The sequence below is a fragment of the Stegostoma tigrinum genome, chromosome 14, assembly GCF_030684315.1.
Source record: "Stegostoma tigrinum isolate sSteTig4 chromosome 14, sSteTig4.hap1, whole genome shotgun sequence".
Taxonomy (NCBI): Eukaryota; Metazoa; Chordata; class Chondrichthyes; order Orectolobiformes; family Stegostomatidae; genus Stegostoma; species Stegostoma tigrinum.
Genome location: NC_081367.1, coordinates 54,596,852 through 54,622,013, shown reverse-complemented (window position 1 = coordinate 54,622,013; position 25,162 = coordinate 54,596,852). Strand labels below are relative to the sequence as shown.

The 25,162-nt window shown below is 42.7% G+C and overlaps 1 protein-coding gene across 8 annotated transcripts in view; it reads right to left on the bottom strand.

Annotated features, from left to right (window-relative positions):
• lpp (LIM domain containing preferred translocation partner in lipoma) overlaps positions 1-25,162 on the bottom strand; it is a 371,701-nt gene that overhangs the window by 51,625 nt on the left and 294,914 nt on the right. For all 8 annotated transcript variants that reach the window (XM_048542845.2, XM_048542847.2, XM_048542849.2 and 5 more), the window contains one exon: positions 9,733-9,916. In XM_048542845.2, coding sequence (XP_048398802.1) covers positions 9,733-9,916 — 184 coding nt within the window. The remainder of the gene's footprint in view (positions 1-9,732; positions 9,917-25,162) is intronic.

Below are 25,162 nucleotides of genomic sequence, written 5' to 3'. Positions count from 1 at the left end.
GCGCTTCCCAAATAATATCTTAGATAATATTACATTGCAGCCACTACTGTCCAAACACTCCCCTACTTTTGCTTTTATTTATCTACTCAGACTCATTCCACACAACCAGGTTGAGTACCAATTCCTCTGTTGCGGAACTTCTTATACACTCGGCTAGAAAGAAGCTCTGTACGTAGTATTGAAAACGTAATCCCTTATTCCTTCTACTTAGCTTCTCTGGCCAATTCATTGTGGGTCATTAAAATCCCCTATGATTGTTCTTTTATTTTCTTTTACTAACTTCCTTAGTTTGTTTGCATATTTCTTCTATGGTGATCCATAGAGTAAACACAGTGATCGTTCGTTATCATTTATCTCTTTCCATACAGTTTTTCAGTTCAGAAAGCTCCAACTGACTTGCACCCATATCTACCACATGTCTGTAGGTTAATTCAAGATTTCCATAACTCTTTGCATTCAAAAGTGCTCCATGATTTCATCCCCCGAGAGTGTATGTAAACAATCCTCTTTGTTCTGGACTTCTCTCACCAGAGGAAATAATTTCTCTTGATGCACTTAACTGAATCCATTCAGATTTTAAATACTTCAATTAGATGGCTTGTCAAGTTTGAAACTCAAGGAAAATGCCAAGTCTGTGTGATCTTTCATCATAATTTAATGTTTTTAGCCCTGATATCATTCCAGTGAATGTTCACTTCCTCTTGGTTGGGTCAGTCCACAACTCTGAATGACTTAAGCATAACTCTCTCACTTTCAAATTCCAGCTACCCCTTGTATGGGAGGTAAACCAATTATTTATTCCTCCCTACATTATTTTAAATACACTGCTTGTAGGGTCTTACAGCATGGAAACAGGCCTATTGGCCCAACTTGTCCATGCCGACCAGGTACCCCAAACTGAACTAGTCCCATTTGGCTCATATCCCTATTTTCATGTTCACGTTCATTTCCTATCCATTTACCTGTTCAAATGTATTTAAAATGCTGCAACTGTACTCACCTCTACCATTCCTGCTGGCAGTTCGTTCCAAGTATCACCCACTGTGTGAAAAAGTTGCCCCACAGGACTCTTTTAAATATTTTCCTCTTGCTTTAAACCTATGTCTTCTAAAGTTAGGGACCCCTGGCTGGGGAAAAGACATCAGTTATTCACTTTATCCATGCCACTCATGATTTTAACAACCTCTACAAGGTCACCCTTCAGCTTCCTACCTTTCAGGGAAAAAAAGCCCCAGTATATCCAATCTCTCCTTATAGCTCAAACCCTCCAATAAATCCTTTCTGCACCCATTTCAGTCTAATAACATCCTTCCTTGTAGCAATGTTGGAAGAGTGACGAAAGAAGTCTGAAAAGAAACTTTAGGATGAGAATTAGATTGTTAAAGAGGAAACTACTGAAGACTATTGAGAAAGAGAGGAGTATGGAACTACCAGGATTGCTCTTAAAAGCACCAACATAGCTCAGTCACACAGCCTCCTTCTGTGTTGTACAAATGTAAGATTTAAAATTGGAACAAAGCCAGGTTATTTCAGCCACTTGGAGATGGTGCTGTTCTCCAATAATGTAAACAGACAAACATTTAAAGCTCTCCCTGGAAACGCAGGGGCTCTGCCAAACCTAGGAAGAGTCTTGCTATTCTTGAAAAAATACTCGTAACACAGAAATTGTTACATTTGGAATGATATGAGCTAAACAACGGTTCAGCATATCCGACTACCACATCCCCAGTGTACAGGCAGAGTGCTGTAATCTGTGGGGGTTGAACGACGCTGCCAGAGCAAAATGTTCATTTTGTCTCAACAGAACAAATTGTTCAATATGAACACACGAATGTTTGGAGGGAGTGCTGTCGTTCCCACTGATTCTATCTCACCATGCTAAGGCTGTGAATAGGTTTCCAAATTGCAGACTGAGTAGAAAAGTAACATTTCAGATCAACTATATAAAACTGTCCAACTGTTCATTCCTTCAATATCAATTAAGAAGTGACCATGAGAAAATAACTTGTGAATCTACTCTCAACCAGTGACACTACATTGGCTACCAATCAGTACTGCTGACAATTATGTTAGCTTGTGGGACCAGGTCCAGGAAATCTTTAACCATCGGAGCCTGAGTTTGATTCCAGACTCTGCCTGAAGGGGTAAGTCTCCTGTCCCTCCTTCGCTTTACATGTCGGATCTAGAGGGCTCTGATGAAATATCACTGACCTGAAACATAACTGTTCCTCTCTCCATCAATGCGACCAGAGTTATTAAGCATTTCTGGCATTTTCTGATTTTCTTTAGGATCGAGTTGAGGAGAAATTGCTGCAGACAGAGAGTGGTGAACTTGTGGAATTCTCTGCCACAGAAAGCAATCAAGTCTCAACACTGCCTGATTTCAAGATGGATGGCATATAGCACTTGGAGCTAAAGGGATCAAAGGACATCTGGGAAAAGCAAGAATAGGCTATTGAGTTGGATGATTCGCTATAACCATAATGAATGGCAGAGCAGGCTCGATGACCTGAAAGGCCTACTCTTGTTTCTATGTTTCAGATTGCCAGACTCTGCAGTATTCATTCAAGAAAATTCAGGGATAATGTGCAGAAACTATCAACATACGCATTATGGACTTGGGTAGGTCACATAGCCCCTGTTTGTGCAATGCCATACGACAAGATTATGGCTGACCTGATTACTCCACAGTCCAACATACCCCCAATAAACTTCCATCCCTTTGCTTATCAAGAACTTATCGAAGTCTACCTTGAAAATATTCAAAGGCTCTGCTTTCACCATCTTCTCTGGAACAGACTTCCAAAATTCATGACCCTCTGTGTGAAAAAAACTCTCCTTATCTCTGCCTTAAATGGCCAGCCAACGATTGCTAAACTGTGATCAAATCATCATCCTTCAACCACCACACATTGTAGATTTCCCCAAAGTGTAAACATCCTCTTGTGATGAAATCCTCTGGTTAACAACGGTTTTTTTTCTGCACTGAAAACTGAAAAACCTGGTCATTTATAGCTGGTAACATTATGGGGTAGACAGCTCTGAATTTGCTCGTTGGCACTATTCACTTGTCCCCAGCATTTGAAGAGGAGCTTATGGTAAGATGCTCAATAGATCACTGAAGAGATTTCAGTGTCACTTAAGAGTAATTTGAAAGACTACAGGCACTCAATTGTAAGAGAGATAGAGAGTGCACTCCATGTTAAAAGTGCTGATATTTCACTACATTACAGGGAAGATAACTGAACATCCACTGAAGCTCTATGTAGGGGATGGTGAGGTAAATCCCAAGAGAATTTGGTTATGACTGTACTGTTGGAGCTCGGGTCAAGTTCTCGCAGTTATTAGGCAGCTCGATGTTGCAGTCAGGGCTAAGGAAAAGTCCTGGATGCACAGTGGCTCTCAAGAAGCAGGATGCTGTTAATAGCTCAGTATAACAGAATGGGAATTGAAAAGCCCATTTTCAGTATTCGCAGTAACTGAGCAAAATTGGTGCTCAGGCAGAAGATAAGCTTGGTGAAGCAAGCAATCAGTGAGAGAGGTGCTGGTGAACATGTGCTGTAGTGCAGGCTTCTGTGTCCAAGGGAGTGCTGACCCAGAAGAGGGGGGCGATCTACCAGAGAGGGAGCAACCCCTAAGACAGTCTGTGATGGGCAGCTCTTCAGAGGGGCTTTCAAGGCCAGATCAGCAGAAGTGAAGGATTCTAATTCTTTGTGAGGCTTAAACAGGTTTAATTACCCACCGTTTTAACACTGCCTTTTGAGGGGGTGGGGAGGTGGTGTTGCAGAAATACCCTGGGCGGGATCCATCTTGGTTGAATTTGATATTTGATGTGTGCCTCAGGATTTTGACCAAAGTCCACTGCATGTTGTCGATTGTGCTGATTAATGCTCTAAATTGTATCAGAAAATTTATTGTAGTTTGTTCAAATAATGGAATGTTGGGATTTTCTTCTCTTAATAATTGCCCTGGATCTCACAACTTATCAGATAGACAGCTACCATCATAACATTATGTGGTAGTCTTTATAGAATCACCGCAGCGTGGAAGTAGACCATTCAATGCATCGAGTGCACACTAAACCTACGAAGAACATTCTACCCCAGACCCACCTCCCTATCCTATCCCTGTAACCCTGCATTTCCCATGTAATCTACCTACCTGGACATTAGGGGTAATTTAGCATGGCCAATCAATCTAACCTGCACATCTCTGGACTGTGGGAGGAAACCAGAGCACCTGGAGGAAATCCACGTAGACATGGGGAGAATGTTCAAACTCAACATGCACGGTTGCCTGAGGCTGGAATTGAACCAGGGTCCCTGGAGCTGCGAGACAGCAGTACTGACCACTGAGCCACCGTGCCAGCCCTTGTCTGGGTTCCACCCAGTTAAGGCTCCTCAGCTTCTCATGTTTCAATCAAGTTGACTCTTACTCTTTTAAACTCCATTGGAAACATGCTGAACTTGTGCAATGTTTCCTCGTAACACATGCCCCTCATTCCAGATCATAGTCTGGTAAACCTTCTCGGAACTACCTCATTTTGCAGTCTTCCTTAAATAAGGTGACCATTACTGTGCTCAGTACTCCGAAACGATTACTCTGATTTTTTTCTTCACAGATGTTGCCAGACCTGCTGAGCTCTTCCAGCAACTTCTGTTTTTGTTCCTGATGTACACCATCTACGGTTCTTTCAGTTTTTTATATCTTTTAAAACCTTAGGATGAAGTTCATCAGGATCCAAGGTCATACAAGTCCGCAGCTCCAAAAATTTGCTCAGTATGATGTTTCTGGTATTGTAACTTTTTGAGTTTCTCCCTCCTTTCCAGTTTCGATTTTTTTTATATCCGGAGTATTACATGGACCCACTAGTCCTGGAACCCCTCTTTTCTCCTTCAAACTGAATTTCAATCATATTATGATCACCAGTTCCAAAATTTCATCCCTCACCCCCCAGTTTTTGGTTTAAAATCCTCTCTACTAGCCCAGTTATCTTCTAAAGTGAAAACCATGCAAAATATCTGTTAAATCATCTGCTATCTCCTTATCTTTAATTATTCATTCACTTTCTGCAGCAGAATGCCAATTTTATTTTTTGTTAAGAAAAGCTCATGTTAGCTCTATCAATGGGATTGTTAGTAACATCAGTTGATGGGTAAGCCTTTGGAATTCTTGGTTGGGGAGAAAAAGTGAACAGGAGCTTGGGGAAGTTTAAGATAGTTAACAAGAGGCAGCACAAATTTTCAAAAGGTGTTTCACAAATTGAAGTGAATGTCCTGATGAAGTTACAGAGAATGTTGAAGGCGGTGCAAGATGTCTATGCGGGTTTCACAAAAGTGTTTGAAAAAGTACCGCATAAAACACTTGGTTAACAGAATTGAGGCTTATGAAATGTTTGGGCCAAGGTTCGATAAAGAAATTGGCACCGGGACACAAAGCAGTGAGTCATATTTAATGTTGTTTTTCGAACTGGAGGTGGGGGGTTTCACTGTGATGTTTCCCAAGGGTCTGTCCGAGACCGCTATATTTTTTCAATACATAAATGACCTCAATCTTGGAATACAGGGTAAAATTTAGTGGCAAAAAGTGAAAAAGAATACCATTGAACTGCAACAGAACAGAGATAGATTAACAGAATAGGTAGAAAAGTGGTAGCCAGAATTTAATACTGAGTAATGTGAGGTGATGCATTTTAGCAGAAGGGATAAGGGCACACAACACAGACCTGTTGATAGAGTTTTGAAGTTTGCTTTGGGACAGAGCGACCAGGGGTTCATATTTATCAATCTTTACAAATGGCAGGGCATATTGAATGAATGAGATCTTAGATTTCATAAACAGTGGAAATGGACCAGAATTTCATGCCTGAGCTGAGCGTGCTGAGAGGGAGAAACCTTGATGTTGACCTTTAAAAATGGCTGTCCACACTTCCCATTTTCAGTGGGCTGGATTGGGACTCAGGACAAGTGACCTGGGAAGAAACAAAGAGGTTGCTAATTTCCTGAGGCAGATTGGGTGGAAAGCCAGGGAACTCGGACACTGTGATCAAAGTTTAAATGCAAAGATAAAAAATAAAACGTCCCTCCTCGTCTCAAAGCCTCACTCCTTATGCCCAATGCCCTCATCAACCCCAATGCCTGCTCATCCTCCCTGTGGTATCTTGTGTCCATCTGCCCATCTATCCATCTTTCATCTTCTTACCCTCACTGTGTCTCTCTTCCATGCATCTCCACAGCACGTCTGCCATCTACGTGTGATGAAATACTCCACCACCCTTTGCCCTTCTGTCGCTAAGATTATAAAAGAGGGGATCAGAAATAGACCATTTGGAGCATCAAGTCCACTTCGTCATAGAATGAGACAACAGCTGATCTCACTTGATCTCCAACATGGGTAAACCAGGAGGCACGGTGACAGAGAATAAAGTGGTGTTTTTGACTGGTGATAGCATGATGTGAACTGTGGGATTTATATCGACAATTTTTTATATCAATTGTTGTGATTTGAGTTTCTGGTTTATGAGTTATTAACTAGTAGCCAGAGTGATTTCTTTTAAAATCCAGTTGCGGAGGCCTGGCTCCACCATGAATGGATTTTAGTTTGGATTGTTTTGTGACCCAGTGTTGCAAATAATAGGGACTCAAGGTTTATTAGTGAGTTCTGAAATTTGTCTTTTTCTTAAACTCAAGGGAAATGTCCATTGTTAGAGAAAAATTCATTTAATTTCACTTTTGACTTTGAGAAGGACACACGTGAAGTCCTTGGAATAAAATGGCTACATTGAAAAATGTTCCTGAGAAGGTCAGGATTAGTTTTAAGATAGTTAAGGATCTGAATAAGACTGGCCTTGGTTAAAGTGCTCAGTTTGAGTTCTGCCAGGGACACACAGCTCCTGACCTTAATAAAGCCTTGGTTTAAACACAGACAAAAAGCCGAATGTTAGAGTTTGGAGAGAATGATTGTTGTTGATGTCAAGGCTTATTTGACGGAATGTGTCTTGAAGGAGTCCTAGCAAAACTAGAATCAATGGAAACTAGGGGAAATCTGCTGATTGGAGTTATACCCAGCACAAAGGAAGGTGATTATGGGTGTTGGAGAAGCATGGTCTTCCAGTCTTGTGAATCCTGAGGTTAAGCCCGGCACAGTCTGAAGTCAAGGCCCAGTGTGGACTGGAGGCTGGGAGCCAGTATGGACTGGGTTGGGAGACCTTTGTTCTGAACTTTTTTTTTCTCTATTTTGTAAGTTATTCCGAAAATCTGCAATGCTGAACTTCTTATTTCTCTATGTTTCTAAGAACTGGAACTGAAGGAGCAGGACCTAGGGACTTTTATACCTAAAATAGTGCCGTAAGTGGCAATGTGTACATTTTTCACAGTACTCATCTGAGTGCATGTGACAATAAAGCTAATTCTAATTCTAATTATTTTAGCCTGCGGATATCACTGCAGGAATTCCTCACAATAGAGTCCAAGGTGCAACCACCTTCAGCAGCTTCTTCAATAACCTTCCTTCCATTAGAAGGCAGAATTGGGAATGCTCACTGATATCTGCATAATAGACAATTCCATTTGTGACTCCTCAGACCAAAACAGCCCATGTTCAAATGCAGCAAAACCCGAACAATATCCAGGCTTGAGACGATAAGTGACAAGTTACATTCACACCACACAAGCGACAGTTATTGCCCACCCCCAACAAGACAGAACCTGACCACCTCCCATTAAGGTTCAGTGAAATTACCATGACTGAATTCCCCCATTAACAATATCTTCAGAAACTGAAGACAAGCCATTTAAATGCTGTGGCTACAATAGCAGGTTGGGAATTCTGCAGCCAGCAACTCACCTCCGGTCTCTTAAATCCTATCCAATATCCACAAAAATCTCAAGTCAGTCTCATGCCTAGATGCAGACAACTCAGAAACTTTCAGGAAGCCACATGCCATCCAAAACAAAGCAGCTCACTGAGTGACATCCCACTCACCGTCTTCAACATTCATTCCCTTCTCCACTGAGAGACAATGCTAGCAATATGTACTATTTACAACAGCCTGCCTAGTGTGGGAAACTGGAATTCATGTGGGTAGCTGTGACTTTTGGCTGTACAGACTTGATGGGCTGAAAAGCCTCCTCTGCACTTTATGATTCCATGCACTGCAACAACTCAGCACAGATCCTCCAATAGTACCTTTCAAACCCATGACTACAAACTTTTAGAAGGACTAGGCCAGAAGATATATGGGAACGCCACCACCTTCACAACTCCTTCCAGGCCACACTTTATCCAGACTTAGAGCATAGAACATTACAGCACAGTACAGACCCTTCGGCCCTCGATGCTGTGCTGACCTGTCATACCGATCTGAAGCCCATCTAACCTACACTATTCCATGTACGTCCATATGTTTATTCAATGACGACTTAAATGTACCTGTAGTTGGCGAATCTACTACCATTGCAGGCAAAGCGTTCCATTCCCTTACTACTCTCTGAGTAAAGAAACCACCTCTGACATCTGTCCTATATCTTTCACCCCTCAGTTTAAAGCTATGCCACCTCGTGCTTGCCGTCACCATCAAGACTCTCCCTATCCACCCTATCTCACTCTCTGATTATTTTATATGTCTCAATTAAGTCACTTCTCAACCTTCTTCTCTCTAACGAAAACAGCGTCAAGTCCCTGGGCCTTTCCTCGTAAGACCTTCCCTCCACACCAGGCAACATCCTAGTAAATCACCTCTGCACCCTTTCCAAAGCTTCCACATCCTTCTTATAATGCGGTTACCAGAACTGTACGCAATACTCCAACTGCGGCCGCACCAGATTTTTGTACAGCTGCACCATAACCTCTTGGTTCCGGAACTCGATCCCTCTATTAATAAAAGCTAAAACACTGTATGCCTTCTTAACAGTCCTGTCAACCTGGGTGGCAACTTTCAAGGATCTGTGTACATGGACACCGAGATCTCTCTGCTCATCTACACTACCAAGAATCTTACCATTAGCCCAGTACTTTGCATTCTGGTTACTCCTACTAAAGTGCATCACCTCACACTTGTCTGCATTAAACTCCATTTGCCACCTCTCAGCCCAGCTCTGCAGCTTATCTATGTCTCTCTGCAACCTACAGCATCCTTCGTCACTATCCACAACTCCACTGACCTTAGTGTCGTCTGCAAATTTACTAACCCATCCTTCTAAGCCCTCATCCAGGTCATTTATAAAAATGACAAACAGCAGTGGACCCAACACCGACCCTTGCGGTACGCCACCAGTAACTGGTCTCCAGGATGAACATTTCCCATCAACGACCACCCTCTGTCTTCTTTCAGCAAGCCAATTTCTGGTCCAAACTGCTATATGTCCCACAATCCCATTCCTCCGCATTTTGTACAATAGCCTATTGTGGGGAAACTTATCGAACGCCTTGCTGAAATCCATGTACACCACATCAACCGTTTGGAAAAGTATCACTGTGCCTTCATTGTCACTGAGCTAAATTCCTGGAATTCCCCTCTGAACAGCATTCTGGGGACTCTGTGTCATATGGACAGCAATAATTCAAAAATACAGCTCATCACTTTTCTAGCACTTTAGGGATTTGCATTAAGTCTAGCAAAAGGCACATCCAATGAATGAATAAAACTTGTAGTGAACAGACAAGAAAGGGATAGATCTTTATTGGAAATTCATTTGAATCTGGATCAGGTAAAACTTTTATTCAGTACTTTACCAAAGTAATCGTCTGATGGTGGGTTCTCCATATCGTACAGCATCCTCTTGGTCAAACGTTCAAGCTCATCCTCTGGTCTCACGCCTGCAGCACTCACAGTGGGAGCTGGAGTGGAAATCGGGGCAGGAACTGGAGCAGGTGCTGGGGCTGGAACTGGAGCAGGAGTTGGAGACTGGTAGACATTCTAAAAAATAAAGGAAAAATGTTTTCAAGGGCGTCAACTCGGTTTCAAACTAAATTCTGAAAATACAAATTCTTCTTTGACCCTCTCTGGGAATTCCTGAAGTTTTCCAATGCATTTGGCTTGTGGTTTCACTACAGTTCTAACCTCTGTTGGCATTTTCTTGTGCTGTGACGTTTGGGATTTCTCCTGTTCATCAGCTGGGGAATTACCCCCCTTATATCAATATGTCTTATATTTTTGCAGCATTTATGATGTTATAGTGTCCTAAAAGCCTTTGTCTTATTTATTTATGGGATATGGGCATCACTGCCTATCCCTAGTTACTCTTCAACTGTTTAGCCGTCTCAGCCATTCCAGAGTCAACCACATTGGAGTGGGTCTGGAGACACATGTAGGCCAGACAAGGTAAGGACAGCAGATTTCCAACAAGGGTTTACATGGTCACCATTAGGCTATCTTTTAATTCAAATTATTTCCTAAAAACAAACTTCATCACCGCTGCAGTGGGATGTAACACCGATGTCTCCAGAACATTAGCCTGGATCTCTGCATTGTGAGTACAATGGCATTACCATCACACCACCACATCATGGCAACAAATTTGCAGCCAGGAAAAAAGTGTGAAGTGTGCTAACTGTTATAATGTGGAAAGCACACCACCAAGTTGCACACAGCAAAAGCCCATTAATTGCAATATAGAAACACAGATGCTAGGAGCAGGAGTGTGCTATTCGGCCCTTTGATGGCAAGAATTAATTCAAAACTCTACTGCCTGTATACTAGCTCTTACAAAGCCTCATTTATCCATCTCATTCTGCAATCCTTAATGTTTCCTAAGCTGTAACATTTTTGTCTAAGTGGCCTCTCCCCTATCTAGGTTCTAACTTTCCACAGCCCATGTTTCTCCAACATTGGCCTCTTCAGTACCCCTGGTTGCAGTTTCTCCACCAGAGGTGGCCGTACTTTCAGCTGACTGGGTCCTAGGGTCTGGAACTGCCCGCTACCTCACCAGCTTGGGCGTTCCTTCTGAAAAATCATTATACAAAACCTACCTCTTTGACTAAAAGAGGTCACTGGTCTAAGTTATCTCCCTGAGATCTGTGTCCTGTTTACAGGATGATGTCTGTGAAAAGCACCTTGTCGTGTCTCTGTCTATCAACAACAGATCAGAATTTCAGGGGAATAGTGCCAGGAACAGAGCAGTAAGGAATTGCACAGGTGGGGAGACAAGAAATTTGGGAACTTGGTGCCTCAGTGGAGTGGTGAGGGATGCCATCACAGTGACAGAACTGATGGGGTTAATGGTGAACCAGAAACATTAGAAATGAAAACCAGCTGAGCAGGGGTTTAACAGAGGAGGCCAGCCAAAGCTGTAAATATTATCCCAGCAGCAGAGACCCTGCAATATCTGACTAGGACTGTTCCTGGCTGAACGCCCACAGACCAATCTCCCCAAAGCTGCTTGTTAAAGGGGCCGTTATATTTTATTAAAAGAAACATAAATTTCACAACTCAGCTCATGTCATTCACAACTTCATCAAAAAAATCTTTTCTTGAAAATGTGAATCAGGATTTGAATTCTTTGAAAGCTCCAGGACAACATGGTTAGCGATCCGAGTCCAAGTATAAGGTCTTCAGAATAAGGCACAGGGGACAGGTCGCAAAAGACAAAGTGTGGAGAGAGTGTGAGGGTGGGAGAGAGTGTGGGGGTGAGAGTGTGGGGGAGAGTGAAGGGACAAGATTGCAGGTTAAGAACTTAAGGTTGCAAGAGTACAGGGGACAGAGGGTTCAGGTGGAGACAGTGCAAGGCAAGAATGTGCAGTTTTGTGAGTGTGGAGGAAGAGATAATGGGAGGGGACAGGCTGGGCAAGAGATTATGGGGTGAGCGAGAGCACAGGACAAGAGTATGTGATGGAGAGAGTATTACGGGAGAGGATACAAAGAGAAAGACTGTGAGAGGAGGGTATGGGCAAATAGTTACAGGGGTCCCAAAATGTGGAAGGAGAGTATCGGAGAATGTATACAGGGGAGAGGAAGTATGGAAGGAGGATACAGGAGAATGTGTACAGGGGACAGAGAGCATGAGAGGACGGTACAGGAGAGAATGAGTGTGGGAGGACAGTACAGGAGAATGTACAGGGGACAGTGAGTGTGGGAGGGGGGTACAGGAGAATGTGTACAGTGTAAAGTGTGGGAGGAGGATATGGGAGAATGTATACAGAGGAGAGACAGTGTGGGAGGAGGGTAAGGGAGAATGTGTATGGGGGAGAGATAGTATAGGGGAGAGAGTAAGAAAAGTCACCATAGTACCAAAAAGCATAGTTTGCTCTCTCATTAAAGAGATGACTGGTGATGGCTCAACCTGACAGTGACCACACATTAGATAAGGGGAGAGTTTGAGAAAGACCTTCATGGTGACTGCAGCTGGTACAAGAACTGAACCCACTCAGCAAAACAGCTGAGAAACAACTAAACTAAGTGACCCCAAGTGGGAGAGAATGTGAGGGTGGGGCTGGGGTTGTTGTGGGCTATGAGAGAGTACAAAGTTCATTAGACTAGACACTCTGATAGTGCAGAACTCTCTCAGTACAGACTCTCTGACTGTGCAGCACCTCCCCAGTGCTGGCCCTCTGTCAGTACGAACCCTCTGTCAGCACAGGACTCCCTCAATACTGACCCTCTGACTGGGCAGCACTCCCTCAGTAATGACCCTCTGACAGGGCAGCACTCTCTCAGTACTGACCCTCTGACAGAGCAGCACTCCCTCAGTACTGACCCTCAATCAGTACTTAACCCTCTGACAGTACAGAACTCCTTCAGTCCTAACCCTCTGACAGTGCAGTACTCCCTCAGTACTGACCCTCTGACAGTGCAGTACTCCCTCAGTACTGACCCTTTGACAGTGCAGCGCCTCCGCAGTGCTGGCCCTCCACCAGTACCGACCGTCTGATAGTACAGAACTCCCTCAGTACTAACCTCTGAACTGCACTACTCCCTCAGTACTGATCCTCTGACGGTACAGAACTCCCCCAGTATTGATCATCTGACAGTGCAGCACTCTCTCATTACTGACCCTCTGAAAGTGTAGCACTCCCTCTGTATGTAACCTCTGATGGTGCAGCACTCCTTCAGTACTGATCCTCCGACATTGTGACACTCCCTCAGTATTGCATCTGAATGCTAGCTTTGGATACTGTGCTCAAGTTTCTGAAGTGTGAGATGAATGCATAACCCTTTTACTCAGAGATGTAAATACGACCTATTGTGAGAACACTTCCCAGGCAGCAGACAAGTCTGGGGGGATTGGATTACAAGGACACTTTCAAGTTAGTTCAAACCCTGCAAAATTAATGAGACGTTGTTTAGTTGAGGAAGCATGCGTATTTATCAGTGAAAGTGAAACAGTTGGAATTAAAATCTGCCCAGAGTACTAAAGCTGCTTCTTTTATTGCTTCTAGAATTTCAACAAGAACACTGCGGGAGGAGAACAGATTCTCATACTTAGAGAGTTTAAAGAAAGGCATGACAGTAACTGTCAAACATCAACTGCATCACTGCAAATTCCCAACTGGTTTGTAAACAGAAACATTTGTTTAAAAGCAATTTTACTTTCTTTTCACTTAATTGAATACACAAAGGTTTTTTTCAATTATTTACCTATCAATTCTAATAACTCACTATCCTCTCAAAATTCTAAATGTGACTCAGTTGATAAACTTTCATCTCAAAGTCACATATTTTTGGGTCCCATTCACATAGTGCATAAAATCCAGTATATGACCCTAGTCTTAAGATGGGCTTTAAGATGTGCTAAATGGTAAATTTAATTAATTTACTGGAATTCTTTGAAGGAGCAATAAGCATTGCAGTTCAAGGGTAGCATGTTGATGCACTGGACATGGATTTACAGAAGGCATTTGACACCGTTCCACATAAAAGGTTAATATGAAAAATAGGAGCTCAAGTTGTAGGGGGCATCATAGCAAAATGGGTAGAAGACTGGCTGGCAGAAGAAAAGGGATATGCAGAATTGGATGTTTTTCAGATTGGCTGGCTGTAAAATGCTGAGGGGCCTGCTCCTGTATTTCACAATTTTTACCAATGACTTAGATGAGGAATTGAAGGCATGGTGGCTAACTTTGTAGATGACTTAAAGATAGGTCGGAAATTGTTTCGGGAAGAAGACCTAACTAGAAGGCAGACTAATGTAGTTTGAGTGAATGGGCAGATAGAGTATAGTGTGGTAAAATGTGAAGTTTTTCACTTTGGGAAGAAGAATAAAATAAAATCAAAGTATTACTTAAATGGAGAATGACTGCAGAATGCTCAGATGCAGAGGCATCTAGGCATTCCAATGCATTAGTTACAATTAGTCTGCAGGTTGTGTATTGATCAAGAAGGTTAATGGCGTGCTAGCTTTTATTACAAGAGGATCTGAACGTTGAAGTCAGGATGTTGGACTTCACTTAAACAGAACACTGGTGAGACTACATCTCAAGTACTGTCTACAATTTTGGTCTTCTTGTTTAAGGCTGGATGTAAATGGATTGGAGTCGGTTCAAAGGAGGTTTACTGGATTGACATCTGGACTGAATGGGTTGCATTATGAGAGAAGATTGGACATCTGGGCTTCTTGATTAGAATTTAGAACAGTGAAAGATGATTTTATTGAAGAGCAGAAGATCATAGTTGGTCTTGACAAGGTGAGCTTGGAAAGGATGTTGCTTCTTGAGTGTCATTCCAGATTGAGGAGGATTGTTTTATAATTAGGAGTTGCGCTATAAGGAAAGAGCTGAGGGGAATTTTTTTCTCTCTCTGCACTGTGCAGAGGATTGTGCAATTTTAAGGCAGAGGCAGACAGATTCTCGTCAGGCAGGGGAATCAAATGTTATCAGGGATAGATGGGAATGTGGAATTTGGAACACAATCAAATCAGCTATGATCTTACTGAAATGGCAGAGCAAGCGTGACAGGCTTAACGGTTCACATTTGCTCTTGTTAGGTATGTTCGTATATACGTCCCCAGATCATCAGGCTGTGGTTCTGGATTATTTGCCTCGCGACATTCTCACTGTCACAGCATCTCCCCACAATGGGGCACTCAGTTCTCCGATCAAGACTCAAGTTAACTAGTAAATCAGCTGTAGGTAGTATGGCCTGTATGGAATTTGCATGTTCTCCCTAAATCTGTGTGAGTTTCCTCTGGATGCTCCAGTTTCCTCCCAAAGTCCAAAGATGTGCAGGCTAGGTGAATTGGCCATGCTAAATTGCCCACAGTGTCCAGGGATTTGTAGGTTAGGAGGATTAGCCATGGAAAAGCAGGGTTATAGGGTAGGGCGGGTGGGTGTGGGTGGGATGCTCTTCGGAGGTTTGGTGTGGACCCGTTGGCCTGAATGGCCTGCTTCCACACTGTAGGGATTTTATGGTGATCGTCAGGCATCAGCCTGCTCTTGAGAAAATAACTTGCAGCATTTCTGATATGGAGCCTTAAGCCTGCTACGTACTTGTAAGGCTGGCTGAAACCATGTACTTCACACAGCATGAGCATGAAAGTCATCATCTATAAATCTCAAGCACAGCAGACACAAATCTATTGCTGTGGATTAATCGGCCATCTTAAAAGAATTAAACGACACAGAAGTGGCTATCAGTTGGAACCACTAAATGCCTGTACAAATCAAAAACACTCAAAAATCATTATACCAAAACCACTGGCTCCAAGTCACCACTTCACAGACACATTTTTGCTGTGAAATTACCACAGCCAAATGGAGAATGAATGTGAGGGGCCCATCTCCTGCTGACTGGACTCTTTCTGGTGTTCTGCACACCTCGTCTATGGAAGAACAGGATGTTATGGCAAGGTGGGGTCCTTGGTGGTAGAATTTTGCAGGTCAGATTGTGTCAACACTGACTGAGGTAGTATGATACTGTTGGAGGGTCAGTATTGAGAGAGTGCTGCAACGCTGGAGGATCAGTACTGAGGACGTACTGCACTGTCAGAGGGTCAATACTAAGTGCTTCCTACATTGTCAGAACTGCTAGCTTTTAATTCAGACTGTCACCCTAAGTTATAGCTTCCAGTGGATTTAAATGTTTGGCCTCAGTCCCTCAAGGTGCTGGTGTACTGTAGGCGAACAGTCCATTGCATGGACGTTGGAGTCAGATTGAGTTGAATTAGCTCCTTTGGAGCAGGAATGGAAAGATGAGGGATAAAGGAAAAAGGAAAACATCTATGAGAGAAGGTCAGCTTAGAAAAGCACTAAATACTAAAGAAGAAATACTGAAATTACAGTGAGAAGGAGGAAGCAGATGATGGAGGCTCGGCAGTAAGAACATCAGGCTGTGCACATAATGTCCTGTGCTCAAAAAGCAGATTTATCTGTAATTTTATTCATCAGATTGTAGAACAGATGAGACACATCCCTGTCATTCTTGAAAGCTATGGATCAATTTGTGCTGAGCAGCCTGGAAGCTAATGAATCTTCCCCTTTTAAATGTCTCTTTCCAGAGAGAATAATGCTGTTTCCTTCAAGTGAGGAACAAAATTCTGCAGCAAATGCCACATTGAGTGCCTTCTCCAATCAGTCACCCACTACCCAAGAGCTGCTTCAGTCACCATTACTGTACTTTTTGTTCTCAGGAACATTTAGTCAAATGCCCTGAAATAAGCAAGTAATTCTCCACTCAGGTCTGATTCATTGCATTGAACTGCCTCTGTTCAAATTGCTGTTAACTCAAACTTCAGGAAATTTGCTTGGAAGTGACTGTGTGAACAAAACTTTTATTTAGGAAAAAAAACGGTGAAACTGAATTTACCTTTTAAATTCATTATAGATTGAGGTAATCAGACAAGATTATGTCAAGGAATTGAAATGTTGTTGACACTGGACAGATCTTACAGTGAAACCTGACTGCATAGATCATAGGCAAATCACCTCATACCCTGAATGGTGAGACCAAAAGGTTACCTTTTCCAAATGAGTACTTAACGCTGAGCCAGGATTCACACTAAGGAGCAAAAATAAGCCTATTCACAGGCATTATCCCTTATTATTATGATCTTTTAATAATTCATTCTTTATTCATTCACAGGATGAGGGCATCGCTGGCTAGGTCAGCATTTATTGCCCATATCTACATTCCCATTATAAGTTAATATTGTCTCATAAAAATACAAATTCCCATTCTAGCACCTGCCAGAGGGAAACTAGATGCTGAGGACCCCCACTATGAATTACAGGATTGTTAACTTGGTGACTTTGCTTCTCCAGATGTCCATCTTGGACATATGGCACCAAAAGTTCAGGGTACACTCCATGGGTAACAAGCACTAAACTCATGGAAACATCATGGTATATATCCGATCCAACTATAGAATGCTTCTGCACTTAAATACTACACTTTGGATTGCATCAGTACTTATCATTGCAATGTGCTGGCAGGACAGGCACCCAGCTAACATATTGGATCAGGATGCATCTCAACACTGCTCTCTCATTTTCTTAACACTTGCTCACTTTGAGCCTACCTGGAAGCTCAAAGCATCTCTGCTTTGTAGTGCTTTGCCAAACAGGTTCACAGTAACACATTGCACAGAAACAAATCCAGGCTGTCACAAATGTTAGCAGTTGCCAGTCAAGGGTGTGTGTACATATGTGTGTAAGGTCATCTTGTGGTATGGCAGTGTGCCAAGCCAATCTCATACCTGCACCATGTGCCAGCACTGCACAGGGCAAACACACTGAATGAGCCGCAAGTAAGTGGCCAAGTCTCAAAGTGTAGGAGGAGCAGACTGCAGTCAAGTCAAGGGAGAAGCCTTTCACACAGGGAGATGTGACACAGTGTATCAACCGTAACACTGATATCAGTCCAGGGATTTGGGCATGGTCAGTCAACCATTCAGAGTGGCTCTCCTTATAGCTAGTGAGGAGTCAAATGTCGGGCGCCACATCACTCATTTTGATCCTTTTCACCCTACTGTGGCCTGTTTTCCTTTGGAATTAGAGAAAGGGAGGGATTAAGTGAGATCAAACTGAGTGGCTCAGCTGTTAATGTTGGTGCAAGTGGGGAGAAGGTCTGAGGTGACCTAAGTGGACTTGGTCATACAGGTGTGGTACCTTGTTCATGAGGCGAGTTGTGATGGTAGTATGAGAAAACTTGCTGGGCATTGCAATGGAAAGCCTTATATGAAACTTGATGAAAATGACACATTGCCAAGATATGGTAAGATTCAGACCCATAAATTTTATATTTTCTATTTGCTTACTGTAGTAGTTAGTTACCGAACATATTCACAATAAGCTGCCAGTGTACTTTAAATGAATCAACAGAAATATGTATACGCACAAAAGGAGATGAAACAAACTATTTTACTCTAGGTTAGCTGGATTGGCCATGCTAAATTGCCCATACGGATCTGTAGGTTAGGTGGGTTAAAGGGGGTTGAGACTGGGTGGGACGCTCTCACGTTCGGTATGGGCCTGTTGGGCCAAAGGGCGTGTTTCCACACTGTAGGAATTCTATGATGATTCTATTAAAGAACTATTTGAAATGGTCCCATCACAAGTCGTTGAAATGAAGACTCTTTATCCTCAACTATAACCTTACAGATACTCAAAACTCAGTGAAGGGTATGTTCTGAATTCATTCAATGCTATCTTATGAGTTAACTTCTGTTAATGAGACCATAGAAGAAATTGTTAACATAGCTGTGTTACTCCTTAATGCACATTCCTTAAATGCATGCTTTAAACAAGCTTTGATACCTTAGAATCTCCTGTTTCTGGAAGTTTTCTCTTTCTGACTTCTAAACCACTCATGGCTTTCTTTTTTGTTCCCTCACTATTTTGGAGACTGCTTAGCTGTACTGGTGATGTTATAGGTCTTTGTTTCTGATTGACTGACTTCTCTCTCTAAAAGAAACTGCCCACTCACTAACCTTCTGGATGGCTTTTTGTTTCTAAAAGGAAACATGTTTCCATTCCCGTCTTTCTGTGTCAGAGGACACCTTGTTTCTTGGCAACACCATAATTATTTTCTCTCTGTTATTCTTTATTTTCCAAAGCACTAATCTATTCACTTTCAGGCCTCGAATACATGCACATAAACACCCTTTGAGACATATGGGGTCCTTACCTTTATTAGCCAAGGCATTGAGTTTAAAAGCAGGGAGGTTACACTGGAGGTATATTGTGTGTAGTTCTGGAATCTATATTATAGTTAAGATGTGATTGCAGTGGAGACAGTGCAGAGGAGATTTACCAGAACGTTGCTTACACTGGGGAGTTTTAGTTATAAAGAAAGACTGAACAGACTGGAGTTGTTTTCCTTGGAACAGAGGAGACTGAGATAGAACCTGATTGAGATGTACAAATTATCAGGGGCATAGGTAGGGTAAACCGGAAGGAACTTTTACCTTTTGCGGAGGGTGGATTGAGGTGAATGACCATGGGCCATAAATTTAAGGTAAAGGTCAGGAGATTTAGAGGGAATGTGAGGAATTTTGTTTTTTTCTCACAGGGTAGTAGGAATCCGGAACTCACTGCCTGTACAAGGGTCGGGGGCAGGGCGCGTTGGTGGTGTTGCATCGAGGCAGAAATCCACATGTCATTAAAGAAGTACTTAGATGAGTACTTGTGATGCCAAGGCATACAATCCTATGAACCAAGTGCTGGAAAACGGGATTAGAATAATTGAGTGGTTGTTATTGACAAACAGAATGTCAATGGGCCGAAGGCCTTTTCCTGTGTCATAGACTGCCATGCCAAGCCAAACCACTTTCATAAATAAAACAGGAAACTAAAAGTATGTTCTTTTTAATACAAGCAATGTGTAAATACAAATCATACCTTGAAACAATGCATGGTCCTGTCCAATTTAGAACCCAAGTTTCTAACCTCATCAGAGAAGCAGTGAAATTCTAGGACGTGTTTGGGAGTTTCGTTTGCAACAAAATGTTCAAGAATTGGGACAGCCAAATCCATTGTATTATTGAGCAAAGGCCTAGATTTAGTTCAGTCTAACTATGCTTGCTTGCTAATCTATATCACAGCATTTGTCATACAATCAAATGCAAAGTCAACTTTGCAAGGGAGGAATATGAAGCAGTGCTGAGATTTTAAACTTACATAAGATTGACTTCAATGTGCTGAGGCAGAGACTTTTCACTTGTGAAATGTTTGCCTCCACCAGGATGCTTTCACTAATGCAGCAGTGTTAATGCTATCCCTTATAACATAAGAAACTGGGAGTGGATATTGTGGTATTGAAGAATCCAAAAGACGCTTATTACAACTAACTATGCTGTATAAACATTACATTCACAGACATATCTGGGATAACATTTAGCTATTTGTTACCATGGTGCCGCATGTTCTCAGTAAAGTGCCACGGTCCAAGTGATCTGAGGTAAACTGGACTATATGACCTTCATATTCTCAGTTCACGTGCTGGGATGCAGTGATAATATCAGGAGAGTGACTCTTAAAGGATATACTGGCAGACCTGACCATGAGATGTAACACAACATCTACAGTAACTGAGCGAATCTCTCAATGGCTGAAAGAACAAGGCGAAGTGAGAGTTATTCTAACACAACACAATGAGATTCAGTTTATAAAGACAATTTATAACACAATTTATAAAGCAAATGTATAAGAGGACTATTTGGCAATTAAAAACCAATCAAGAATGACTAACGAAGTACTGGACAGATAAAACTAAAAGGAAAAGTGTACAAAAGTGCAAAAGCTAGGACCAATCCTTGTGAATTGCAAGCGTAATAAAGGCTACAAGAAGAAGCTTGCAAAGAGACTGAAAAATCAACACAAACAGCTTTCATGATTTGCCTCTTCCCCCAAATGATTTGCTGGGTGCTGCCTCCTTCCGGACACCTGGCCACCAACAGCAACCATAGAGCATGGGCAAATGGTCGCCGTTCCTGCCTGAGTTGACAGAGTGCTATGTGACTGAGCTAATTGGCAATGGAGGCCCTCACAGCTGGGTTCAATTTTGTACTTGTAAGTTGTGAAAAACTGTAGGATTCCTGGCTGATTTCCCCACTTCTTTAACCCATGAGTACTGAATGAGTTGACAGCCAATGAAGTTTTAATTTTGGCATTGTAGTCACTGCTGTGATGTTGGAAACATGGCATCTAACTTGTGCAAATTGCAAACCGCAGTGTGATTTATGTAGAGATGCTGCTTATGGAGTAAACATTAGTTCAGGTCATGATGAATAATTCACCTGCTATTTTTTATTGAGTCTCGCAGGATCTTGTACATTTGCCTGATAAGGTCAGCGCTCCTTGGTTCCATTGTTCACTGATGTTAGCCATGTGAAGCCCATGAACATGATTCCCAGTGGGGGGACGGACAGGAACAGGAGGGGTCCACGCTGTACAGAGAGTATCAGAGAGTGATGCGGGGTGGGCGGGGGGCTAGGGGAATGACAGATTTTGAAAAATGGTTTTATTTGTTTGTTGGATGTGGCCAGCATTTAATGCCCATCACAAATTGCTCTGAAGGGGAACTGCTTTCTCGAACTGCTGCAGTCTTTGGGGCGCAGTGACAACCACAATGCTGTAGGCAGCAGAGTTCCAGGACACTGACCCACTGTCTCTGAGTGAGTGGTGACATATTCCAAAATCAGGAATGGTAGTTGGCTTGGAGGAAAACTTGCAGGTGGTGGTCTTCCCATGGATCTTGTTGTTCTAGATGGCACAGGCCGCAGATTTTCGAACGTGCTGTCAGACAAGCCTTAAGTGAGTTGTTGCCGCTTCACCTGTAGATGATACACACTGCTGCTACTGAGCATCAGTACTGTAGATGGGGGTAGATGGGATGCCAAACAAGCAGGATGCTTTGTCCTGGATGGTGAGTTCTCAAGTATTGTTGGAACAGGACTCATTTAGACAAGTGCAGCTGATTCCATCACACTCCTGACTTGTGCCTCGCAGATGGTGGACAGGCTTTGAAAAATCAGGAGGGGAGTTATTCACCACAGAATACCTTGCTCTGACCTGTTCTTGTAGTTACAGTATGGCTGGTCTCACTCAGTTACTGCTAATTGGTAACTCTCAGGATACTGATAGTTGGGGATTCAGTGATAGTAATGCCATTGAGAATCATGACATAATGGGTGGATTCCTTCTTGTTGGGCATGGTCATTACCCAGCACTTGTGTGGCGTGAATGTTACTTGCTACCTGTCAATCCAAACCAGGATACTGTCCAGTTCTTGCTGTACTTGAACATGTATGGCTTCAATATCTGAGGAGACATGAATGATGCTTAAGGGTGTACGATCATCCCCACTTGTAATCTTACGATGAGGGAAGGCCATTGAAGGGGCAACTGAAAATGGCTGGGTCCAGGACACCACCCTGAGGAACACCTTAAGAGATGGCTGGGAGCCTAGACGACTGACCTCCAACAACCACAGCCACCTTGCTTTGTGGCAGGTATAATTCAATCTGGTGCAGACGTTTACCCCTGTTTTCCATTGAGTCCAGTTTTGCTCGGGCTTCTCAGTCACATTCAGTTAAAAGCTTCATTTAATGATAAAGATTGTCACTACCATTAGTCCTCTGGAGTTTAGCACATCTATCCATGTTAAGATTGGGGCGTTAATGAGGTCAGGATCTGAGTAGCCCTGGCAGAACTCAAACTGAGCACCAGTGAGTAGGTCATCCTTATGCAACTGCTGCTGAATGGCACCAATAATGACCACTTTTGTCACATTGCTGGTGATCAAATGTAGACTGATGGGGCAGCAATTGGCCTGATTGGATTTGTCCTGCTATCTGAGTACAGGACAAACCTGGGCAATTTTCCACCTTATCAGTTAGACACCAATATTGTAGCTGTACTGGAATGGCTTGGCTAGGGGCACCGCAAGTTCTGAAGCACAAATCTTCAGTAGTATTGCCAGAATGTTAGGGGAGGCAATGGCCTAGTGGCACTATCATGAGATTATTAATCCAGAAACTCAGCTAATGTTTTGGGGACACGGATTCAAGTCCTATCATGGTAGGTAATGGAATTTGAATTCAAATAAAAATAATCTGGAATTAAGAGTCTAATGATGACCATGAAAGCCATTACTGATTATCAGAAAACCTATCTGGTTCAATTATGTCCTTAATGGAAGGAAATCTGTCATCCTTACCTGGTCTGGCCTACATGTGAATGCAGACCCACAGTAATGTAGTTGACACTTAACTGCCCTCTGGATAATTAGGGGTGAACAATAAATGCTGGCAATAGCCAGAAACATCCACATCCCTTGCACAAAATAAAAAAAAAGTTGTAAAGGTCAAGTGCCACCAAATATTACTTGCTGTCAAATGGAGTTATTGCAATTGATTGAAGGCTGGCATCTGTGATTTTGTGGACTTCGGGAAGTTGCCAAGATGGATTATCCATTTGGCACTACTGACTGAAGATGCTTACAAATGCTTGAGTTTTGTCTTCTGCACTAACGCAATGGACTCCCACATGAGGATGGGATATTTGTGGAGTTCCTCGTCCTGTCAGTTGTTTAATTATCCATTATTCATGACTGGACGTAGAAGGTTTTCAGATCTGCTCCGTTGGTTGTAAGCTTGCTTAGCTTGTGTATTGCAGGCTGCTTCACTGTTTGGCAAGCAGATGGTCCTGTGCTGCAGCTTTAAGAGGTTAAAGCTCATTTTCAGATATATCTGTAATTGTTCCTGGCATGCTCTCCTGGACAGTTATTTGAACTGGGGTGATCTGCCGGTTTGATGATAATGGGAGAGTTGGGCCAGAAGTCACAGTGTGGCACTTGCTCAGTGCTAATACTCCAACAGTGCAGGGCAGCACATCCTCAGTACTGACCTCTGACGGGGCAGCAGTGACCCTCTGACAGTGCAGTGCTCCCTCAGTACTGAGCCTCTGATAGGGCAGCACATCCTCAGCACTGCAATCAGTTGGTGGTTACATCTTATGCATATATCTCTGGAGTGGGAATTAAATGCACAATTTTCTGAGAGAATGCTACCCACTGTGTCAGAGCTGAGAGTGTGTGTTGTGGTCCCCACATGCCATGAGGTTCCAATGTTTCCTGTTGCTGCACTCTGTCTTTGTAACATCCAGAGCACGTGTAGATTCTCTGTATAAAATTCTCTGCTTCACCCTCAATCACAATGTGTAATGGGGCATGATGCTGTCCCTGGGCCAATCTGTGGTCTGCTCTGAGGAGCTAGTGTGTTTCTCTTAATATGAATTTCATTTTGCTTTCTTTGATAGTTCATTAAATTTAAATGTGCTTTCTCTTGTACCTAAACAGCAAGTGTGTGACTGATCAATCAGTGTAATGAAAACTATTCAAACAGCTTGAAGCTTCCAGTACACCACTCACAATGAACAGAAAGGTTTCACCTTTGTGACTCTGTCACTTCTCTTTAGCTAATGAACGGGTTTAGGAAAATAGCTGCTTTATATTCACAGGCAGCGTCACTTAACTAAAGATTGAGCAAAGCTAGTCAGACAAATTGCCGATGGAATGAGTCACACCTTCCTGCCCAACACACACACACATCCTTAATTTGTAAAAGCCATTTCCTGAGGGAATTACAAATTGGCACAACAAGCACATGATCACAGCAACAGCTCAGAATTAATATTTCCGTCTCGCTTCCTGCACTTCAGGAGTCACTAATATTATGAGTTAGTCAAAAAATGCAACAGCTCTCCACATGATGGAGATTTTGCAAGACAGCTTTGGGAGGTAAAATATCAAGGCAATTATGGGAATGCTGGTGCACAATTCGTTCAGCGTCACATCACAGAGATTGACTGTGGACAGAGAAAAAGCACAGTGAGCCGGATGTGGGGGGAAGGGAGGAGGTGAGGGCAAAGGGAACAAAGGCCAAGTTAGAAGGAGCAAAATAATCCAAGAGTTGGCGATGTACCAGTGACTGAAGTAGATTTCAACTGCTCGACACTGTAACAGGACAGTGATCTGTCTGAGAAATCCAGTGCGTCACAGAAGGAGGTGGAGCCAAAACTAGAGCAAAAAATGACTTTTGGATTGGACTCACTTCCCAAATCACTCAATTTCCTGACAGTCCAGACACTGATTATAGCTTTCAATTCAATAAAGCTTTGTGAGTTTCTCTTCCCTCTGGAAGGCAACACATCAGCAACTCCCCACAAATATAGATTAGATTAGATTCACTACAGTTTGGAAAGAGTCCTTTCGGCCCAACGAGTCCACACTGCT